Source organism: Triticum dicoccoides, chromosome 4A (genome assembly GCF_002162155.2).
Source record: "Triticum dicoccoides isolate Atlit2015 ecotype Zavitan chromosome 4A, WEW_v2.0, whole genome shotgun sequence".
Taxonomy (NCBI): domain Eukaryota; kingdom Viridiplantae; phylum Streptophyta; class Magnoliopsida; order Poales; family Poaceae; genus Triticum; species Triticum dicoccoides.
The window spans coordinates 319,051,211-319,075,127 of record NC_041386.1 but is presented as its reverse complement, the minus strand read 5'-3'; the positions used below and the strand labels follow the sequence as shown (position 1 = coordinate 319,075,127).

Below are 23,917 nucleotides of genomic sequence, written 5' to 3'. Positions count from 1 at the left end.
CTGAAGCTTCAGCCTGATCACCGTCAGTGTTAGGGATGCGAAAGGCAAGTAGTTTTCTGAAGTTGGCTTGGATCTTCTCGAAGTTTGACTGAATGCAAGCAAAGTTTTTGTTGCACGTGGCTGTTAAGTCTTGGAATTCTTTGCGATCTTCCTCACAATTCTGCTGTAATGTTTTGATGTCTAGTTGCAATGTCTTCAGATCAAGATCTGCAGTGTCTTCTGAATTCATGGGCTTTGTCATCGAGGCAGTGTAAGACTAACAAACTACAGCAAGTAGTTCACCTTACCACTGCGAGCTAGCCGGGAGGGAGAAGGGAGGGATTTTACCATCGTGAACGGCAACCAGACGATCTGCTTCAGGCTCTACCGCCGCCGAGAGATGAACCGAAGTGGTTGGGTGGGTGGGATTTGACACTGAAGGGGAAGTTCTTCAAGAAACCACACCCAGACCTCTTCTGCACCCGAGCAGTCTACCATCTCCAATTCGCCTCCGGTCACCGAGGAGCACTGGCTATTGATACCAATTGATAGGCTCCAAGCTACTCCCTCTGTTCGGAATTACTTGTCACAGAAATGGATGTATCTAGACATATTTTAGTTCTAGATACATCCATTTTCAAGACAAGTAATTCCGAACGGAGGGAGTATGATCTAAGATATATTCAGAGTTGGAACTCAATTTCACATCGATTAGCTCACTTCCAGAGGAAGGATTTCTGGATCTAGGACTACAAAAGTTAGGGTTCTTCATCAGTCGGAACACGGCGGCCTTGGGGACAACCCCTTACACAAGAGATGGATCCACCGATCCCAAAATAGGGCTTTAATAGCCAAATAAAGTAGCTAAAGCAAGCAAGTAAAGTGAAATAAGGTAAAGTGTTTCTTTGCTGGAAAGGCAACAGCCACAGCGGAGGTCGCGATGACCTTGGATGGAAGATTCGCGGCCCTGGGGAGCTACCGTTGTGAATCGGTGCGAAGCCAGGACAACCACTTGATGCAGATCAAACGTCCACGGTTGCATCCGGCAATGACAATAGATGAGCTACAGGACAAGTGTTCATTTCTTCAGTTTCGTCGGTGTAGGGCTCTTCAAATTTTGGATGTAACCATTGAAGTTATGTGTTTTATATCTAGATTGATTTTGATTCGAAGTGGCATGCCAGGATGTAGACATAGTTTTGCCTATCTGAAAATAGTTTGCATATGCTCCACTGAGAGTATCATCTTGTAGCTCTTACAACACAAAAGAAAAATATCAATTAACCGTTTTCCTGTTGCCATAATATCAACTAACCGCCTGATTCCATGATTATGTACAGCTTTGTTTTCCTTAATGTGTACAGTTATGGGATTTCAATCATTCTAGTCTACTCAATGGTAGATACCTTAAGTTACATGCAACGATACTCAAGAAAATCAAGCAATGGAAATCATCCTTGGTGGTGCTAGTAATGCAAAGATTCAACATTTATGTAACCTTGGGTAAATTTCGATCATTTGATGTTGCTGTGAACCTTTGTTGTATTGCAAAGATTGAACCTTTTACAAAGTCTCATGTTAAAGTTATCCTTTTGTTTTAATTAATGTGTACTGGGCATGGTTCAGTTTAATGCATGAACATTGCTGTAAGTATGAATAGTTGAGGTTCAATGTTATATTCCTGCTCATTTTGGTGTTGGTAAGGATTTCACCTCAAAATCCTAGTGCCAGTCAAACATGAAATTTGGATTTGGAATCTGGATTCAGCCAAATGAAATGTTGAAAGAGACAGAAATGAAATGAAATCAGGGGAGCCAAACGAGCTGTAAAAGATATTAATTACAGAAATTGTAGACACTATCTAACAAGCATCTCCATCTAACGAACATTAGAATTAATGCTCCGTCTGCTTACATAACTCATGTTAGCTGCAATATGACAATTGTTATATCTCACTATGTTGTCAGGCATTGCAAGTGTTCACCCACAGAATTACCATTTGTTGATGATCAGAGATACTGTCAAAATATATAAACACATGATATTCTTATGGTGTTCTCTAACAATAAAATGTATTAACAATGCTCATCTACTGGTCATCAATTGCATATGATCTTTCCATCTTCTCTAGTGACAAGGGGGCAGAGAAATTTAAAGGTGAGAACATGTCATCATAATTGGACTTGGGAGCAGGCTTAAACTCGTAAGGGCCAGCCTTGGTTCCCCAAACCTGAGCATAAGTGGGCAATGCATCAAAATAATATTCCTCTCTTTTTTCACAGGCATAGCAAGTCAAAACATAGGAAGCCTACCTGGCTCCCATCGTCGTCAAAACCCTTGTCCCAAATGTGTATTTCACCATTCTTATGAATGGACAGATCAGATGTACAATATGCTGCACCGCTCTGTCGAAAGATTAATCTTCAGATGGAATCAACATAGCTAAGCATTGCATAAGAGGACAATCCCTAGGTGTGAATTGATATAAAAATAAAAAGGGCAATTTCAAATTATTCTTGGTCAGGAAGAAGATTAGGCATGTAGATTCAGAATGGAGAATAAGTAGCTTACCCAACTGTTGGGAAAACCTCCCGGTGGGGTTGATCCTTCATATAAGCAGCGTTTTCCACGTTCACATCGTGATAAGTGTATGGTGGTCAAATGCTCTGCGATATCCTGAACACGAAATACTTGAGTGCAAGGACAGTTGTATATGCCACAAGCTAGGATCACCGTAAGAAAAAACCCCGTCAAAAGAAAAAACAAGCTGGGATGTGTGACCACATTGTCAGAACATGAGCCTGACAAACTGTCATGTTTCTTCAGTTAACTGTATCGCTTCCGAAAACGCTTCGTGGAATCGGACGGCTAGCTTCGCTCAGGTTAAACCTCACTTGACGGCGGAGATCATTTAAGACAAGTTACTGTTTACTGCCATCTATGGTTAATTCTTAACCTATATAACAGCCGAGTTGTGGCTGAGCTGGGCATTGAGAATTATTCCCCTTTTATTCCGGCCATGTGGCCATGAACACATACTTCATATACGTTTCAATATAGATCTCATCCCTTGATTTGGCCAATTATCTTCCAATTTCTCCACAGAATTAGTTTAGAGTGTTCTAGCTACCCCTAGTTTGTAGGCAGACTATGTACCCCACTACCTATAGTAGAACTTGGCGTTATTATCTAAGATCTTGGACTAGATCTTGTGCTCTAGGAATTTTGGATTTAACTCTTGCTGCCATATCAGCCCTATCTCCGCCTCTAGAGCGATATCTAGCGCGGCACATCGAAATGGTTCCTTCAACACTTGTGTTGTACACATTGTAGCAGTAAGGTGTAGTTGCTCCTCCACAACCTTGTGCCGCTTCAGGTGGCTAGTTCTTGTTGTTCTCTTTGAGAATGGAGCTGCAGCAAGCAATGAAGCAATTGGAGAAGAGATGGATGCTGCCAACGAAGAAAATTCATCAAGGATGAAGAAGATGTTCGACAGGGAAGAAGAGGAGGTAATCTTGGAGCAAGACTATTGACTACCACAAAAATGTGCAGTTCAGTGTGCTTCAAGAAGGCCAATTTATGTTGAAGCTTTTGAAGGTGAAGAATATGATGATGCCCTTGAAGAACCTATTCTCTATGCATATCAGAGAGTACCCAACCCTATATATGCAAGGGATAAAGAAAAGGTGAAAGCTGAGATCCCAACTTTTAATGGAAATGTTGATATTGAAGGGTGCCTTGATTGGTTATATGAAGTGGAGACTTTCTTTGAGGTCGAGATTCCAGAAGATCGTAGAGTTTCTTTGGTCGCCTACAAGTTGAAAGGAGGAGCCAGTGCATGCTGGCATCGCCTTCAAGAAGAACACAGCCTGAGAGGAGAACGTCGTGTGAGAACTTGGCGGTGAATGAAGAGTCTTTTGAATGAGAGATTGCTGATTATGAGCAGATCATGTTTATTCAGTTTCAAAATTGCGCCCAAGCAAATAGGACTGTTTCAGATTACATGGAGGAGTTTTTAAGGCTACAAGTGAGGCGCAACCTTGCCGAAACTAAAGATCAACAAGTTGCAAGGTATATCAATGGTCTCACTGATCCTATTCAAGATCGATTGATGATGCAGCAAATCTGATCCATTGTCAAGCACAAGCTCTAGCCTTAAAGGCCAAGAGGTTTGTGAGAAAGACAACTAAGGGCACATATCCTCCATATCCTCGTACCGAAGGCTCGTCTAGAAGTCACACTAATAGAGTGGAAGAAAAGACCGCTCCACCAAAGGCAAAACAACCCATCCCGGAGCAAACTAGACTATAAATGTGGTGAAGAGGGATACATATCCAGCGGTTGCCCACTAAGGAAATATGTTAACACAACTATCCATGATGGTGAAGACAATGAGGAATACAAATCTGAAGATGTAGAGGGATAAGAGGTTTATCAAGAAGAAGGTGAAGGGGTGGTATGTGTGATTCAGCGTCTCCTATGTTCCACACCACAACCTGACGACACAAAACGGAAGGAAATATTTGAGAGCAAATGCACTATGAATGGCAAGGTATGCAGATTAGTAACTGATAGTTGCAGCTGCGAGAATCTTATCTCACAGAATTTGGTGAACCATTTAAAGCTTGAAACTCATGATCATCTAAATCGCTACATTATTGGGTGGATCAAGGAGTGAATATAAGGATCACCAAACAATCCAACCTGCCACTTTCTTTGGGCAAGCATTTTTTTTCGAGAAAACGCAGGGGACCCACGTTTCATTCCATTGAAAAGAGAGAGTGGTTGTGATGTGGTTGGCATGGGTGCCAGCCATGTTCTTCTTGGGAGACCTTGGCAATTTGATGTGGATACTTACTACACAAGTACACATAAAGGGAAGGGAAATTCATAGTGGCCTATTAGCAGAATTTCAACGGAGGTACGTGGCCTATTAGCAGAATTTCAGAGGTACGTGGCCTATTGTAAAAGGAGAAGAGCATCAGGTTGTCGAAATTCCAACGGAGGTATGTGGCCTATTAGCAGAATTTCAGAAAATACTTGGAGAGCCACAAGGCCTGCCACCAATGAGAGGATTTCAACATAGAATTGACTTAATTCCGGGAGCAAGTTTTCCTAATCTTCCACACTACCGAATGATCCCAAAAGAGCATGACATATTGAAGGAGAAAGTGGAGGAATTGCTGCAAAAAGGACACATTCAAGAAAGTATTAGCCCATGTGATGTACGAGCCCTACTCACGCCAAAGAAAGATGGATCTTGCTGCATGTGTGTGGTCAGTAAAGACATCAACAAGATCACTGTAAGGTACAGGTTCCCTATTCCCTGTCCGGATGATATGTTGAATCAGCTTAGTGGAGCAAGAGTGTTCACAAAGCTAGATTTTAGAAGCGGATATCATCAAATTCGCATCAGATCCGGAGATGAATGGAAAGGTTTTTTGAATGGCTAGTCATGGCATTCAAACTCTCAAATCCACCAAGTACATTCATGCATTTGATGAACCAAGTCCTTTGGCCCTTCTTATCCCACTTTGTTGTGGTTTATTTTGATGACATCTTGATCTATAGCAAGGATGAGGATAAACACTTAGATCACATTCGGAAGGTGCCAAGAGTACTAAAGGAAAATGAGCTCTACGTCAACTTGAAGAAATGTGTTTTCCTGCAAACACAACTTCTTTCCCTAGGATTTGACATAACATGTGACGGTAATCGTGTTGATAATTTTAAGGTTGAAGCAATCTGAGAATGACCAACTCCGAAGACCATTTATGAGGTAAGCAATTTTCATGGCCTTGCAACTTTCTATAGGCGATCTATGAAGAATTTCAGCACACTATCATGGCACCAATTACCGAGACCGAGAATGGATAACTCCAAAGACCATTTCTGAGGTAAGAAGTTTTCATGGCCTTATAACTTTCTATAGGCGATTTAAGAGGAATTTCAGCACTATCATGGCACCAATTACCAGGTGTTTGAAGAAAGGAAAGTTCCAATAGACGAAAGCGGCCGAAACTAGTTTCAATGAGATCAAGCAAAAACTCTCACAAGCTCGTGTCGTGGTGTTATCGCATTTTAACAAGACTTTTGAGTTGGAGTGTGATGCAAGTGGAGTACGCATTGGTGTTGTTCTCTCTCAAGAAGGAAGCCTATTGCTTTCTTCGGTGAGAAATTAAGCGAACCAAGGCAGAAGAGTACTTATCAGCAAGAATTGTATGTCATTTTCAGAGCTTTGAAAACTTGGGAAGTCTATTTGCCGCCTAAAGAGTTCATTGTTTACAGTGACCATCAATCCTTGAAACATTTCAGAAATCAAAAGCATGTTGAGCGCATGCTAGCAAGATGGGCAACATATTTGGAGAGGTTTAACTACCTCATCGTGCATAAATCTGGAACAACTAACCGAATGGTCGATGCGTTGAGTCGTCATGCATGCCTCTTGACTTTTTTTGAGGTTAAACATCCAGGCATGGATCAAATAAAGGAATTGTATGAGGATGGTGAAGACTTTGGCCATGTTTGGGTAAAGCACAGCACGGGCCAACCATTATGTGATGACTATTTGGTGCAAGATGGCTATCTCTTAAAAAATGATCGTTTGTGCATCCCAAGGAGTTCTCTATATGACAAACTAATTAGAGAGCTCCGTTCAAGTGTTCAAGTGATCTTAGTGGCCATGTTGGACGCGACAAGACTATCACTAACCTGAAGGCTTGTTACTTTTGGCCACAACACAAAAGAGATGCTCAAAAGTTTGTTCAACGGTGCCCCATATGTCAAAACTGCAAAGACCAAGTTCCAAGTAAAGAATATAGGGTTATACATGCTTTTGCCTGTTCCTGTTGCTCCGTGGGAGGATACCTCTATGGACTTCGTCTTGGGTTTGCCAACAACAAGACGAGGGAGTGATGTGGTGTCTGTTGTTCTGGACAGATTCTCTAAGATGGATCATCATGTGGCAAACCAATTCTTTTGAGAAGCTGTCGGACTTCATGGAGTTGCAAGATTCATCGTCTTAGACCATGATAGCAAGTTTCTTGCTGCATTTTGGCTCACTTTGTGGAAGCAATTCAACACTGAATTAAAAAATTCTAGCACTGCCCATTCACAAGCAGATGGACAAACGGAAGTGGTGAACAAGTTTTTGGGTAATCTGATCCTTTGCATTTGTGGAGACATGAAGGGACAATGGATTTAGCTTTTTGCCGAGTTCTCCTACAACAGCTCTAAGCATAGGTCCACAGGAAGGAGTCTTTTTTCTATTGTTTACACTAAAGTTCCAACAAATACGGTGGACGTGGTGAAGCTACCATCAAGGGAAAACTCAAAATCAGCATTGCCCTTTATTGGTAATTACACTGAGTTATTTTTAAGAAATTTGTGGTGTTTTGGATGCACAAAATCAGAAATATAAACAACTTGCTGACTGCAAAAGGAGGCCGAAAACATTCCAAGTTGATGATAAGGTGATGGTCTACCTCCGAAAAGAGAGGCTGCCTTTAGGTGTTAAAGGGAAGCTTAGGCAGCGAGGGTATGGGCCCTTCTCTATTATGAGGAAGATAAATAATAATGCCTGTGTGACAGATCTTCCAAGCGACATGGGTATATCCAACACTTTCATTGTTGCGGACTTGACTCCACCCAGAAGAAGGGCTCTGAAGATAACTCAAGGTCGAGTTACAAACAATCAATGGAGAATGATGAGGAACAATAGATGAGGAAAGGAAAAATGAAGTCAGATGTCAAATCTGTTTGGCTACTTCTATATACTTCTACTCTAGTGTCTAGTCTAGTATTTCTTTTCTTTTCTTAACCCTGGCTACTGTTTTCTAGAGTCTTCTAGCTACGAGTAGCTATGAGTACAATGATGAATCTTAAGTAATGTTTTCTAGTGTTCTAGCTATAAGTAGAAGTGAGATGTGAAGGCTTCCCAAAGCCCTATAAATAGAGGTCCTCACCTCTAGTTTGTAAGCATACTATGTACCCCCACTACCTATAGTAGAACTTGATGTTCTTATCTAAGATCTTGGAGTAGATCTTGTGCTCTAGGAAATTTGGATTGAACTCCTGCTGCCACATTAGCCTGTTTCCGCCTCTAGAACGATATCTAGCGCAGCACATAGAAGTAGTTCCATCAACACTCGCGTTGTATACTTTGTAAGTTGTTCCTCCACAACCTTGTGCTGCTTTAGTACACCACTTTGTCGGCAGCGCAGTTCGACAACGAGATCTGGTGTGGGAGATCCAGTTGCTGGACTAGTTCTGATGTGAAATTCTCTCTCCTGAAGGCCAGATCCAGATGGGGAGGAGCAAGGTGGGAAATGATGACGGGGAACTACAAGATCTCCTGGGCATGCGATCCGAGGTCTTTGAGAACCAGAAGGAAACACAGTCTGTCAGATCAGACATAACAACACTGCAAGCAGAGGTACGAGCTATAGGTGCTAAGCAAACCATAAGCTCGTGATGAAGTTGCTAGAATTTGGTTTCAGAATACAATACAAGAAAGGCGCCCTTAACAGAGTAGCTGGTGCCTTATCAAGGAAATGTTGTTCATTAATGGCAATTTCTCAAATCATTCCTGTGACGGTCACAGGAAGTGGCAGCAAGCTATACTTCAGATACAACCTTCAGACCAATATTGGAGAAACTGTTACTAAAGGACTCCAACCTTTCCTCCGAAATTCGCCAGCGATGCGAGTGCGACGACCATTGGACTGCCTTGGTCCTCCTCTTATATAGGGCCTGGGAGCACCACAATATCCTGTTACAAACCAAGCCACTATCGATCTTGGGTGACCTAGCCTGTGCAGCCCACGCGGGTCCGTTAGAGGATATGGCAGTGGGAGTAGGTCGTGTTGACGAGTCAAACCTCTCCAACCGTACACAGCTCGCCAGGTCCAACTTGCCAGCGGGAGACAGCCGAAGAGACAAGCTACATCCAGCATGTTGATAGTAAAAAAAAAATGACCTGCGCTCATGATACGCGGCAGGCTATATCACCTCGGTTCGGAGCGAACCGACTTACTGTTCAGAATCATCATAACTTATGAACCGTAGGTTACATAGACATGCAGGCATAGCTATTAATGTGCTTGTGGCCTCGGGTCTCACGGAAAGCCCGAAGAGAAGTGACCAAGCATGTGCTTGATCTTTTGCCAACTTGTGGGCCCCTTAAACGATCGGCAGGCGAGGATCAGTTGCTCGGGAGGATCCCGACCAACTCTACAGATTCCCTGTGATTGTCAGTGTCTTCATGCTTGGGAGGCCCCGAGTATGGTTTTCTCTCTTTCTTTAAGTATTAGACATAAAGCTAGGCCCATCTCCAGTAGGCACGGGGAACCCCGTTTCCCATGTTGCTGACAAATTCGCAATCCAATGAAATAGTTTGTCTAAGCTCAACAACAAAGAACGCTAATATGACATAATGAAACTACAAACTAGGTTGATGAACACAAATTGGAAGAGAATCTAGCAGTCCCAATTCCCATCTTGGGAAACACTACAGATTCCCTGTGATTGCCAGTCTCTTCATGCTTGGGAGGCCCCGAGTATGGTTTTCTCTCTTTCTTTAAGTATTAGACATAAAGCTAGGCCCATCTCCAGTAGGCACGGGGGACCCCGTTTCCCATGTTGCTGACAAATTCGCAATCCAATGAAATAGTTTGTCTAAGCTCAACAACAAAGAACGCTAATATGACATAATGACTCTACAACTAGGTTGATGAACACAAATTGGAAGAGAGGGTAAAGTGGGTAAAGTAGTCTCAAGAGTGCCAATGAGTATTGCAGACTATGTTTTCAAGGCGTCGCCTAGGCGTCAGAGCGCTCGGGGACGTCAAGGCGTCGTCGTCGCCTTAGTTTTCTATCTAAGGCGTCCGCCTTGTGCTGTTGAGGCGTCCAAGGCGTCGCCTAGGCGGATAAGGCGCCGCTTTAGTTGATTTTGGACGCCCTGGACATGCATGGGCAGGTTGAGCGGGAACCAGCAGCTGGCGCGCGCCAGAAAGAGGAATTGGCGGGAGGGAAGAGAAATTGGGCGGGAGAGAGGGGGTAAACAGAGGCAGGAGAGAGAGGGGAACACACCCGTGACTCCAAATCAAGGGGAAAAGAGAGAGGAGCTCTCTCCTCTCACGCCGCCGGCCCAGATCCGCTCCTCCGCCGGCCTCCCCCTCTCCGGCCAAGCTCCTCCTCCGCAGGCCCTTCCCCTCTCCGGCCAAGATCCATCTCCGCCGGCCCTCCCCCTCTCCGGCCAATCTCCTCCGCCGACGGTGGCCCTCTCCCAAGGTACGGCTCCTCTCTGCCTCTCTTTTCCCCTCACCTGCCCATGTTTTCTGATGGTGCTGCTGCTGCTTGTGCCTCACTGCCTTGCCTCTAAACCCTCTTTTTAGTATATGCATGTGTAGATGTGCTGCTTGTGCCTCTGCCCTCTGCCCACTGCCCTCTATTATAGTAGTGTAAGCTGCAAGTTGTGATTAAAATAGTTGCTGATTGTCCTTGTTAGCTGATTAGAATAGTAGGTTAGTGGATCTTCTTTATACTAGCTTATTATTAGAATAGTAGCTGTTTGTCCTCTGCGGCTGTGCCCTCTATTATATTGTTAATTGTTTGCACTTTGCACTTTGCAGTCCCACAATGGCAGATGCAGGAGCTAATGGGGGTGGTGATGCTTATGATCCAATGGAAGATCCAGAACGCAGGCCACGGAGGTCAAATGATCCAGGCTGGAATTATGGGTATTGGTTGAAACCTGGCAACATCAATAATGTTGTGTGCAATCTTTGTGGCAAGATAACTAAAGGAGGGATCAAGAGACACAAAGAGCATCTTGCTGGCACTGGTGGGGATGCAACAGGTTGTCCAAAGGCTACCACACAGCTTAGGAGGGAGATGTTAGAATATTTGGAAAAGAATAGGAGAAACATAGGACAGCCAGATGATGATGATGATGTAGTAGTGGAGGTAGATGCAGCAGGGACAGTTCAAAGCTCCACTAATGCAGCAGCAGTTCAAGGCTTCGCTACAAGACCAAGTTCAGGGACAGCAGCCAAGAAGAACAAGAAAGCCTTTGCGGTAAAAATGTCAGGCAAAAAGTTTCAATCTGTTGCAACCAAGTCAATTGTTTCCATGCTTAGGAAAAAACCTGAGGATGTTGTCGATGAAAGACGCTCCGGTTGCTCTCAAAGCACCATGGAGTCCAGCACAAAAACACCGGAAGAGAGGCACTATGTGAGTATGCAGTGGGCATTGTTTTTCTATGAGTGTGGCATTCCTTTCAATGTTGCAAGCTCTAGGCAATTCCAGATTGCAATAGAAGCCTCTTGTCAATATGGCTCGGGTTACAAGCCTCCTTCTCCTCATGAGCTGCGGGAGCCATTGCTTAGGGATGGTGTCAAGGAAACAAAAAAGTTGAGGGTGACGCACGAGGTAGCATGGAAGCAATATGGCTGCACACTAATGTCAGATGGCTGGTCCGATAAAAGGGGACGCCACTTGATCAACTTCCTTGTAAACAGCCCGGCGGGCACTTACTTCTTGGAGTCGGTTGATGCATCAAGTGAATGCCAAGATGCTCGGATGATAGCAGATTTGCTAGAGAAGAGAATCGAGGATGTCGGTAAAGAGTATGTTGTCCAAGTTGTCACCGACAATGGTGCGAACTACAAGGCAGCGGGCAAGATACTAATGGAAAGGATTCCTACACTATATTGGAGTCCATGTGCATGCCATTGCTTGGACCTAATGTTGGAAGATATAGGGAAGCTAAAGGCATTTAAGAAGCCTATTGCACGGGGTAGACGAGTCACCACTTTCATCTATAGGCATGGCAGAATTCTTAGTCTAATGAGGAAGGCAACGGGTGGGCTGGATCTTGTGAGACCCGCAGCCACTCGCTTTGCCACATCCATTCTTGCTCTTAAGAGTTTGGTCAAGCACAAGCAAGCATTGAGGAGTCTATTTACATGTCAAGCATGGGTCGGAAACAAATTGGCGAAAACTGCAGCCGATTTGAATGTGCAAGACATTGTGCTTTCAGCAGATTGGTGGCATGCAATTGAGGACTGCCTTAGAGCCAGTGATTACGAGTCGAACGACTAGTCTAGACTAGTCGCTCGACTAGTCTACGAGTCGCAGAGTGGATGTCGACTCATTTTCTCGTGTAGACTACAAATACGAGTCGAGCCGTGGATGGACTAGTCGACGACTAGTCTGGACTAGTCGACATATATGAGTCGAGCGACTCAAAAAAGAGAGCTGCCTCAGCTGGGACGAGGCGCCGCCAGCACCCACTGCCCTGCCGCCGCCGCCGCCACCCACCGCACCACCCACCGCAGGGACGGCGGATGGCGCAGCCAGGTGCGGCGGCCGGCCGGAGCTCGTGCTCAGGCGGCGGCCATGGCCGTGACCCGTAGGGGCACGCGGCCTTGAGACGGGAGAGAAGGAAGAGAGAGAGAGGAGAGGAAAGGAGGAGGCATGGCGGTGGTCGGCGGGCTCGCCGGCGGCAGCGGCCGGGACCGGCGGAAGGCGGCAGGAGGCGCGGGTCGCGTGCGCGCGTGCTCTCGTGCGTGATGGCGCTGGCGGCGGCGATTGGAGAGGTCGGGAGCTAGGGTTCCAGTGGCTGGGGGCTAAGTAGGCTGGCCATTTGGGCCCAAATGGGCCAGCTGGGGGGTGATGCGTGGTGCTGGGCTAGTATTTAGACAGTGGCTGGTCCCATTCCATACCCACTTGGGCCCAGAACACTGCATAGCTCAATGATTTAGACGGTGGCTGGTTTTATTGCATACTGTACTGTTAGTATATACTACATACTACCACTAGGTATTAGTAGCTGAGTACTACAGTACCATGTCGACTAGTCTAGCACTAGTCTAGACTAGTCTCGATTAGTCTATGAGTCTCTACCTCGGAACGACTCGTCGACTTGTCGACTCGTAAACCTTGCTTAGAGCTTCAGGTCCACTACTTCGAGTGCTTAGGGTAGCGGATGGTGATGAGATTCCTGCCATGCCAGAAATGACAGCATTAATGAGGTTTGCAAAGGAGAAGATCAATCAAGGTTTTCCCCACCAAAACAAGCAAGCTTTGCTCAAGAAGATCATTGACATTGTTGACAAACGTTGGGAGAATCAAATGGATCATCCATTATATGGGGCTGCTTTGTTTTTGAACCCTGGAAAATACTTCTCTATTGTTGAGAGTGGTGATGATGCCCTAATTGGTGAGCTAAGAAGTTGTTTTAATGATGTCCTTGCACGAACAGTACTTGATGTCAATACTCGCAACAAGATTGATGCACAAGCCGTTGACTATGAGGACAAGAGAGGGCCCTTTGCTAATCAGATGGCAATCGATAACATGGTCGGAAAAAACCCTCGTAAGTGAACTAAAGTTAATTTCAGCAACAAGCAAGTTAATTTCAGCATGTTATTTTCTGTACAAAGTACAAACTCCTAATGCATGTGTGTGTTTATTTTACCATTTTAGTTGATTGGTGGCGTTCATATGCTGGTCGGGCAGTTGAGCTACAAAGGTTTGCAAAGCGTACTGTTAGTCTTTGTGCTTCATCATCCGGTTGTGAGAGGAATTGGAGCGCATTTGAACATGTGAGTAACTTCTTTGTCTTTATTTCATCAAGAGAAAGTTAGTTTCAGGCTTTCAGCACGTAATCTCAGCAACTTATTTATTCACTCTATTTGCTATTTGTAGATCCATACCAAGAAAAGGAACCGGTTACAACACCGACTCTTGAATGACAATGTCTTTGTTTCATACAACCGGAAGAACTTGGATAGGTTTCAAAAGAGGCGTGAGAAGATGGGTGGCAATAACTATGACCCTCTAGTCATTGAGGATTTTGATTGGGGCAATGAGTGGGTTGACCCAACAATATCTCCACCCCAAGGTGCTCGAGGGTGTCCCGATGACATTTCATGGGAGCTTGTTGATGAGGCTGTTGGTGCAAGTTCGTCGCTGCAAGGTCGCAACTTTCCTAGAGCTAGCACCATGGCAAGGGGGGCCTCAAATGTTAATGTCCAGTACCAAAGGCAGCGCAAAAGGGCTGCTCCGTCACCAACATTTCTTCATGAAGATGACGAAGAGGATGACCAAGAACAACAATCAAGTATCCCCAATGGAGAGGATGATGATTCAGACTTTCTTCAAGATGATGTTGATGTGACCGATGATGATGAAGATCCAACTAGTGCTGACCAAGATGGCGAAGACAACACAAATGCTATCATGGATGAGTTCGATGATGGCTATTGAGAATTGAGTGTGGCCAGCCTTGCTTATGATCATGTGTTTGCCTGTTTGGAACCTAATTTATGTTGTGAACTTCTGAACCTAATTTATTGTGTTGTGGACCTAGTTTATGTAATATGTAATGCACTCATGTTTGTCATCTTGTTTTGCACTTTTTCTGTCATTTACTCTCTGTTTTTTACCAATGGTGATCTATTAATTAAGTCTAGTTTTAACCATATACTATGATATATGTTCATCTTTATGCAGATTTCTATTGTGGAAGGCAGAAATGGGAAACAAGACGGGAGGAATGGATGCTATGTGGGCTCAACAACCAGGAAATTCAAGGTATGAATCAGTTACATGTCCACTCATGGCTGCCATATTAGTACCCCTAGCGCCTAATAATAAGTGTCTAAGGCGTCGCCTCGCCTCACGCTTTGAGCGCCTAGGCGTTGAGGCGCCCCCCCCAGCGCCTTAAAGCGCCTGGACGCCTTGAAAACATAGATTACAGATTATAAAATATTTTAACTTACAAACACCAAGCTAGTTCATCCATTATATCACTACATTAGAACCCACCATGACATGGATTCATGAGCAAGATGAATTAAAATTCCACATCAGAAATTAAAGTAAAGGGGATGTCCCATAAGTGGGTGTCCTGGAAAGTATGGTTTCATCGGAAACAAGACATACCGCAATTACTTCTTCTGGCTGCGGCCTCTGATCTTTTGGTCGGTCACAGAAATTCTTGTACTCTTCAACATCTCTAATTGCATAAGAACTCAACTGTCCAATGAGGATAATTCAAAATGTTATCTCAACAAAGCATGGTTGAATTAAAGGTACTTCAAATGCCATTGTACTGCTTTTATTGAAACCAAACATTCAAATTTGTTGGGCAAATGTCATCCAAGATTCAAATTACAGTTATTAAATGGCCAAAAGCAAGTCTTGTTGGCTCGTATCAAATCAGAGTACTACTATGTTTTAAATTATTTTACCACCATTTAATAAAAAAAGAAAAACGGGTTGGCTAATTTGGTAGGGCGAAGTTGTGCGCAGCCGGTGATTACCAGAACGATTGATTATATTACGATCACCAATGAGCAGGGTTAGGAGTTTTGCGGCAGCCAGTAACTAGATTACCAGAATCATTAATTATATTACGAGCAGCAGCGAGGCAAGGAGTTGGGCAGAAGGCAGACTAATTATATTACAAGCAGAAGCAGGGCAAGGAGTCGGGCAGCAGGTAGCAACTAGATTACCAAAATGATTAATTATATTACGAGCAGCAACTGGGCGAGGAGTTGTACAGGGCTGTAACTAGATTACCAGGACACTTAGTTATCTTAAGGTGACGCAGGATTAGTCGAGCGGCTCGCGCAGCGGGCAGAGCCCACGATTAGACAGCATTGATAGACACGATTTTACCATGTGTATGTTACATCCTACAACCAGGTGTAGTTACACCCACGTCTCATATATTACCATGTAGTAGTATATATATACTACTTTATCATTTTTACTATGTTCATATACTATATCTAAAATAAGATGCTCCAAAGTGAGCTACATGGAAAATTGCAAGCGAGCCCATTGTTTTTACTATATTTGTGAAATACATAAACAATTGCATTGTTGTACGTAAAACTTGTATACTGCATAAATCAAGGGCTTCGACGATATTTTTTCATGAAACTTGTATTTAGGCAACTCCGCCTATGTTGTCTCAACATAGCCGGTCCCAAGCCCGGGTAAAGGAGGAGGGTTGTGATAGGCTTGGCGAGCCAACGTAAAAACTAAGCCACTCTTATGGAGATGAAACCCAAAAGATTTTGTTCGAACAAGTGATGTCGACACCGATGACTTCCCGATTAAGATAGGACTGCATCAGAGGTCAGCTTTGAGCCCTTATCTTTTTGCATTGGTGATGGATGAGGTCACAAGGGGTATACAAGGAGATATCCCATGGTGTATGCTCTTTGCGGATGATGTGGTGCTAGTTGACGATAGTCGGACGGGGGTAAATAGGAAGTTAGAGTTATGGAGACAAACCTTGGAATCGAAAGGGTTTAGGCTTAGTAGAACTAAAACCGAGTACATGATGTGCGGTTTCAGTACTACTAGCTGTGAGGAGGAGGAGGTTAGCCTTGATGGCCAGGTGGTACCTCGGAAGGACACCTTTCGGTATTTGGGGTCAATGTTGCAGGAGGATGGGGGTATTGATGAAGATGTGAACCATCGAATCAAAGCCGGATGGATGAAGTGGCGCCAAGCTTCTGGCATTCTCTGTGACAAGAGAGTGCCACAAAAGCTAAAAGGCAAGTTCTACAGGACGGCGGTTCGACCCGCAATGTTGTATGGCGCGGAGTGTTGGCCGACTAAAAGGCGACATGTTCAACAGTTAGGTGTGGCGAAGATGCGTATGTTGAGATGGATGTGTGGCCACACGAAGAAGGATCGAGTCCGGAATGATGATATACGAGATAGAGTTGGGGTAGCACCAATTGAGGAGAAGCTTGTCCAACATCGTTTGAGATGGTTTGGGCATATTCAGCGCAGGCCTCCAGAAGCTCCAGTGCATAGCGGACGGCTAAAGCGTGCGGAGAATGTCAAGAGAGGGCGGGGTCGACCGATTTTGACATGGGAGGAGTCCGTTAAGAGAGACCTGAAGGATTGGAGTATCGACAAAGAGCTAGCTATGGACAGGGGTGCGTGGAAGCTTGCTATCCATGTGCCAGAGCCATGAGTTGGTTGCGAGATCTTATGGGTTTCACCTCTAGCCTACCCCAACTTGCTTGGGACTAAAGGCTTTGTTGTTGTTGTTGTTGTTGTAAACTTGTATTTAGGCAACCTATATACATAAAAGAGTGATCCCCACTAATTTATTTACCTCAACATGCAAGCATGCCACCTCACCATACAATTATGAATGGAATGAGGCTCACCTCAACATGCAATCATGCATAGAGAAAGACTCACCACAACATTCAACCATGCATGAAAAAACATTTTCCATTCAATTATTCTACTTATGTTCAATATATATTTTGCAACTCTACATAATCAGATATAATAAGTCATATGTTAGCAACCCAAATTTTCATAAATCGATTCCTGCAGCAACAAGCGAGGTATCCTCTAGTGTTAGAATAATTAATAAGGCATATTGAGAATGATAAAGAGGTAATATAATATGTTTGTTCAAGAGGTGTATTTGAATGTGGGAGTACATACTCACACGAGTATAGGAAATTAGTCCTCAATTTTTTTCCTACAACTGGTGGTAGTGCACTCGCGTGAGTTTTGTATGTTGTATGTAGAAGGTATTTTCAAAATATACAAAAAAAACTATGGACTCACATGCAATTTTTTCATATAGCTCGATTAGGAAAATCTTAGATATAATATATGAAGATACTTAAAATGATAAAGTAGTATATATACTACCACATGATAATATGAGACGTGGATGTAACTACCACCGGTTGTAGGATGTATTTTTCCTATGTGTGTGTGTGTAGACTCTAATAACCAATGATCGTTCTGATACGTTCCTCCCAACCCGCGTGCACCTTCCCCATTTCTTGTTACTAATATATGCATGCATGCAAAAAAGACAACTGATGATGTCATCCTATATTCTCTCCAATTCTAAAATTCAAAATGTTTTATAGTTCAAACTGTCGGTCCGATTCAAAATCTGCTTTCACTATTAAATCAATCATGGCGAGATCTTCAAGGGTGTGTTTGGTTTGTGCCCCAACTAGCCCAGCCAAAAAAATTGGCATGACCAAAATTTTGATAAGTTATCATTGTTTGGATTGTAGCCAATGTACTTGCCCAAATTTTGGTAAATCACTAAGACTTCATTTGGTTTGTCAGTAGCTGAGTTGCCAAATGTTTTATACAAGTAACTTGGGTTGATTAGTGCTTGATCTGATTGTGATTTGGAGCAGGCTGCCAATTATTTGGCTAGCGTTTTCCACGCCCTCGCTGCGCCCACAAATTGGCGAGAATAACACACGGGCATCGCAGGCCGGCTGGGCGAGCCAATTTTTTGGTGCTAGTCCAAACGGTGGCCAAATCCCGTGGGCGAGCCGGGTTTTTTGGTAAGGCTGGTATGGTCCGACGACTTTTTTTTCGAGTACAAAGGTACCACGCTTGGGCTACATAAGTTATCACGGTTGCGGTGCGTAAGTTATCATGTTGTTTACACTGAAACTACCAGGGCTATAAAAAATGGCTCCCCCAACCTTTTCCCTACATATGCATGCACTCGAGAACAAAAGCTGATGTCAGCCTAGATTCACTCCTTTTTCAAAAATTCAAATGTTTTGTAGCTCAAATCATCAATCCGATACAAAATTCGTTTTCACCATTAAAACTGTCGCGACAGGACCTTCGAAACAAGATCCCATATTGGTATGTTTCAACCACTTTTTGGGGGGCCAAGAATTACCATGCGAGGGCTACGTAAATTGCCTATGGTACATTAAGTTGCCACACCTTTTATACAGAAGTTACCCGAGGGATGTTTCAACAAAAAAAATTCCTGGGTCAAAATTACCATGGTGTTTCTACATAAGTTATCAGCTTTGTGGTATTACCATGCTATTTACTCAAAAGTTTATGGGAGTATGTTTTCAACAACTTTTTCCCAAGTGTCAAAATGACCATGGTGTTTGTACGTAAGTTATCAGCTCTCAGCTCTGCGGCGCATAAAAACCCATCATATTTACACGGAAGTTACCAGGGTATGTTTCAACAACTTTTTTTCTTGGGTCAAAATTACCGCGGTGTTTTGTACGTAGTTATCAGATCTGCGGTGCGTAAAAAAACCTGCTATTTACACACAAGTTACCTGATGCAGAGCATCCTACGGTCATCCCCATGGACCTTCCTCCGTCTCCCCAAGTGCCAAGTGGACCAATGACACGAGCACGTGCAAGAGCTATCAGGACCGAGGTGACATCTCTCCTTAACGAGCTTCCATACGAACCGTGCGAGACATGGCTACTGCCCCAATCGGAAATCCTATGTGTGCCTAGGTATGAGGAAGCGCCTGAGCGGGCAAAGTAGGTTGACCCGTCCCGAGGGGGAGGGAACAAACGCAGGGACTCCATCTCGCATTCGATCTCCCTCCTTTCCCTGAAAGAGTCGAGGTCTCTCTAACGGCCCATAACGTTAGCTCATAGCCGCTGACCGTGGAGTACTTGCCGATCCATCAGCGAGGACTGTATCTCCATCTCGGAGACGCTCGGAATGAAGACCAAGTCCCCAAGTACACGGGCGATGAAGCACGACGAAGGAGAACACTGAAATCCTACGACGACCGGACATTCGGCCCTGGCCTGGATTTCCGGCGCCCCTAGTCTAGCAACAGCAGCATCAATGCAACGTTGAAGAATCTCCAGGAGCCGGACATCCGGCCCGACCAGCCCGGACATCCGGCCCGAGGCCACCGAGAGCAACAGAAGTTTGGCCAACTCATCCGGCCCCAGCCCCGGACATCCGGCCCCCAGCCCGGACGTTCGGCACCTGCGAGTGCCTAACCGGGCCAGAGGCCCATGTATCCCCTCTTCCCCCCTCTCATCTCGTGGAACACTATATATAGACCCTCTCCTCCTCCTAGCTAGGGTTAGCAAAGGTTTAGCTCATTTGAGATTGAGTTTTGCTCATCCACTTACCTCTCCCATGGAGATCAAGGCCTCCATGCGAGAAGATCCCCCAAGTGGATTCAAGACCCCTTCTTAGGGAAGATCCTGTTGGATTCAAGACCTCTCTCCTTCAAGGATTGGGATGAACTAGTACTCCTTTTACCCTCTTGTGTTGGATTTGGACCCTTGTATCCCCATATATGTATGTGGATTTAGCATATGTGTGATTGGATCTTTGTCTGTTGAGTGTTCTTCTTGTGTTCCTCTCTTGATTTGCTCCCTTTCCCCCCTCCAAGTGAAAAGATCATGAACTAGGGTTTCACCCTACATCATTACCGTGGTTTCACCAACTTTTTTCATGGGTCGAAGTTACCACTGTATTTGTACTTAAGTTATCAGGTCTACGGTTCGTATATTACCATGCTATTTACACATATGTTTTTAAACAACATTTGTAAGTTATGAGGTCACCGTGCTATTTGCACAGAAGTTACCACGGTGTTCTAGCTGGTTGTAGGGTCTAATCTTTGATGTTTAAGTCAACTCACACCTCTAGCGTATTTTGGTAGTATTTTTCTAGGTAAAAAATATACAAAGAAATGACACCAGAAGAACACTGCAATCAGATCTACAATATGTAGCCTACCTCAACATGAAGGTATAAAAATTATCTAACATGTATATAATCACAACAAAGAGCCTTCCTAGGTGATTGATGGGTGGACTTCTAATAGTACTTGAGCCACCAGGTCTCAGGTTCGACACTCTACTTCGCACCTTTTTTATCGAGATTAAAAAAGAAGGCAACCCAAGCGAAAGAGGCAGCCCAAGCGGGGATCGCGGGAGGTGCGGCGATCGCTCAAAAAACAGGAGCTGCTGGGTCAGGACGTGCTCCGTCATTCGATTCGAATCCAGCGGTATTCAAAGCATTCGTATTGTAGCTAAAATTCAATGGTTCGCTGGTTAACTTCTTTGTGTGTGTGTGTGTGTAATGCTAAAGTAAATGTGCATGTAGAATAACTTATTCTACGTAGACCCTTAGTAAAAAGTGTGTAAGATATAGTAACATAGCATGCAAAATATAGTAACTTTTGGAAGAATGTAGTAAATGGCGGACTTGGATAGTAAAAAATTGTTCTGGAATTACTACATTTTGTACACTGTGTTACTAGATTTTGTATGAAGTGCTACTAGGGGTGTAGAATAAGCATTTTGCGCTCATGCTTAAGATAATGCTACCGTAGTATGATTATTATGTCTTTGCCATCAGGCCTCCCGCTTTTGTCTAATCTGGCTTTGAGATCCATGTAGCATCTTTTAGGCTTGTCATCAATTAATCTTTCATTTATCTAATGGACCTTGCTAACTTCCGAACGATCGAAATATTGCAACAGATCCGAACGATGCATTCTTTCTTCTTTAGTTACTAATCATGCTAGCTAATCCTGCACTAGACACTAAACATTCAGATTACTTCCTTTTATTTGCTAATCTTGTACTATTTTATTGGAAAAAATACCGTGAAGCACGGGAGATTGGATCATTTGCCACACTTTATTTGGGGAGTTGATGATTTGCCCTGCTTTAGTTCGAGTTAGATCATTTGCCCCATTTTTCTTTAATCTTTTGATCATTTGCCCTAATTTCTGTTTTAATGAATTCTTGATTTGTTTAATTCAGAAAATTGATGCGGAATGACCTTTATGCCCCTCTACCTGGTCGAACTATGACCACTGTTCGTCATGTTTTCTCTTCTCCTCGTACGCTGGGAGCAGACGAGGGGGCCGGGGGCCAAGCTGCAACCAGGGGCGCTGTTCCCGACACAGCGACTCGCCGTGTACTCTCCGGCAAAGCCGCAAAGGGCAAACACTACATGCAAAGCTGACTCCACCGATGCTTTTCATAGGCAGGGCAAGTCATGTAGAAGCTGGCTTTGAAGCAGCTAGGCAGGTGGATGGATTTTCTTGGAGGCTACTCACGTAGCTCACGTACGTATGCGACCCGCCGGCGGAGGAACGGACAGGACACTCACGCGAAAACACAGAACACCGATCCAGTTATCTTATTTGTCTGATCTGATACTCCGTATTTGATTACAAGGGGATACATAGGATGTACGTAGTAGCTAGCTTCATGTCCAAGCCGGACATGGACGCGTGGTTAATTCCAACAGAGTTGCTGCTGGAGTGTACGGGAGCAGCGGCGGCGCTGACCACGAGCTGGAGCTGGAGACGGGCGCAGCGTAATCTTGAGCTGGAGCAAGAGGCAGATCAGTGATGGCCTGAACGACGATTCCGGTGACCAAGGTAACTACAGCGACTCCGGCGAGCAGGGCATAGCACGGCAACTTCAACTCCAACTAACACAGGAACACAAGGACGGGATACAAGTTGTGAATGGATCGATTGATCTGCTGGGGTCGTACCAAGTAGAGAAGATTACGCAGAGAAATTGCAAAACTGTCATAGGGGCATAAAGGCCATTCCACATCCATTTTCTGACTTAAACTAATTAAGAATTCATTAAAACAGAAACTGGGGCAAATGACCAAAAGATTGAAGAAAAATGGGGCAAATGATCTAACTCTAACCAAAGCAGGGCAAATCATCAACTCCCTAAATAAAGTGTGGCAAATAACCCAATCTCACCCAATCTCTTCAAAAGATGCATGCATGCACATAAGACAGAAATGGTGATGTCTGTAAAGATTTCATTAGAAGTTAAAATTCAAAATATTTTGTAGCTCAAACCGTTGCTTCGATTGGAAAACCGTTTTCACATAAAAGATTCGTCACGACAAGACCTTCGAAACTAGATCCCATATTGATATGTTCCGACAACTTTTTTTTGGGTCAAAAGTTACCACGCCCAAGCTAAGTAAGTTATCACATTTGTGGTACATAAATTACCATCTTATTTTAAATAGATATTATCGGGCATAAAAATGGTCAACCAACCTTCTCTCCACATGCAAATGAACTAGAGGACAGAATAGCTGATGTCATCCTAGATTCCCCCCTATTTTAGAACTTTAAAATGTTTTGCAGCTCAAACCGCCAGTCCGTTTGAAAAAATATTTTCACATAAAAGTTTTGTCGTGACGAGACCTTCGAAACTAGATCCATGTTGATATGTTCCGCCGACTTTTTTTGGGTCAAAACTTACCAGGACCAGGCTAAGTAAGTTATCACGTCTGTGATAACTAAGTTACCATCTTGTTTATATAGAAATTACCAGGGCATAAGATTGGTCCTCCAACTTTCTCCCCGCGTGCAAATGAATTAGAGGACAAAATAGCTGATGTTATCCTAGATTTCCCCTATTTCAAAACTTTAAAATATTTTGTAGTTCAAACCGCTGGTCCCATCGAAAAACCATTTTCACAAAAAAAAAATCATCACGACGAGAGCTTTGAAACTAGATCTCATGTTGTTATGTTACGACGACTTCTTTCATATCAAAAGTTACAGCTTCTGGGCTAAGGAAGTTATCACGCATGTGCTACATCCGTTGCCATGTTGTTTACACAGATATTACCGGGGCATAAAACCGGTTTCTCTAACCTTCTTATCAGCTCAGGTTAAAGTTACCACAGTATTTGTGCGTGAGTTATCATGTATACAATGTGTATAGTACCAAACTATTTACACATACGTTATAGGGGGTATGTTTTTAAACAACCCCTTCACCAAAGTTATCAGGATCGAGGCACATAAGTTATCAGGTCTGCGATGTGTGAGTCACCATGCTATTCACACAAAAGTTATCAAGGGGATATTTCATCAACCCCTTCCCACTCTGTGATGTGTGAGTTACCATGCTATTCACATAAAAGTTACCAGAGGGATATTATCAACCACCCACCCCCCCACCCCCCGCGCGCTAAAGTTACCAGGACTGGGGGACTGGGGTACATAAGTTATCAGGTCCGCGATGTGTGAGTTACCGTGCTATTAACATTAAAGTTACCGTGGGTATATTTTATCACCCCCCTCGCCGAAGTTATCAGGACCGAGGCACAT

General features: G+C 44.0%; 1 protein-coding gene across 2 annotated transcripts in view; it reads right to left on the bottom strand.

The window, feature by feature from the left end:
• Nucleotides 1-1,799: 1,799 nt before the first annotated feature.
• LOC119285844 (chromophore lyase CRL, chloroplastic-like) overlaps nucleotides 1,800-23,917 on the bottom strand; it is a 27,300-nt gene continuing 5,182 nt past the window's right edge. Inside the window, exons 6-9 of one of the 2 annotated variants that reach the window (XM_037565177.1) lie at nucleotides 14,929-15,021; nucleotides 2,551-2,655; nucleotides 2,292-2,384; nucleotides 1,801-2,209 (exon numbers count right to left, since the gene is read on the bottom strand). In XM_037565177.1, coding sequence (XP_037421074.1) covers nucleotides 2,069-2,209; nucleotides 2,292-2,384; nucleotides 2,551-2,655; nucleotides 14,929-15,021 — 432 coding nt within the window. In that variant the 3' untranslated portion in view covers nucleotides 1,801-2,068. Of the gene's footprint in view, nucleotides 2,210-2,291; nucleotides 2,385-2,550; nucleotides 2,656-14,928; nucleotides 15,022-23,917 lie in introns of both variants that reach the window. The other variant, XM_037565178.1, reaches the window with a different exon arrangement.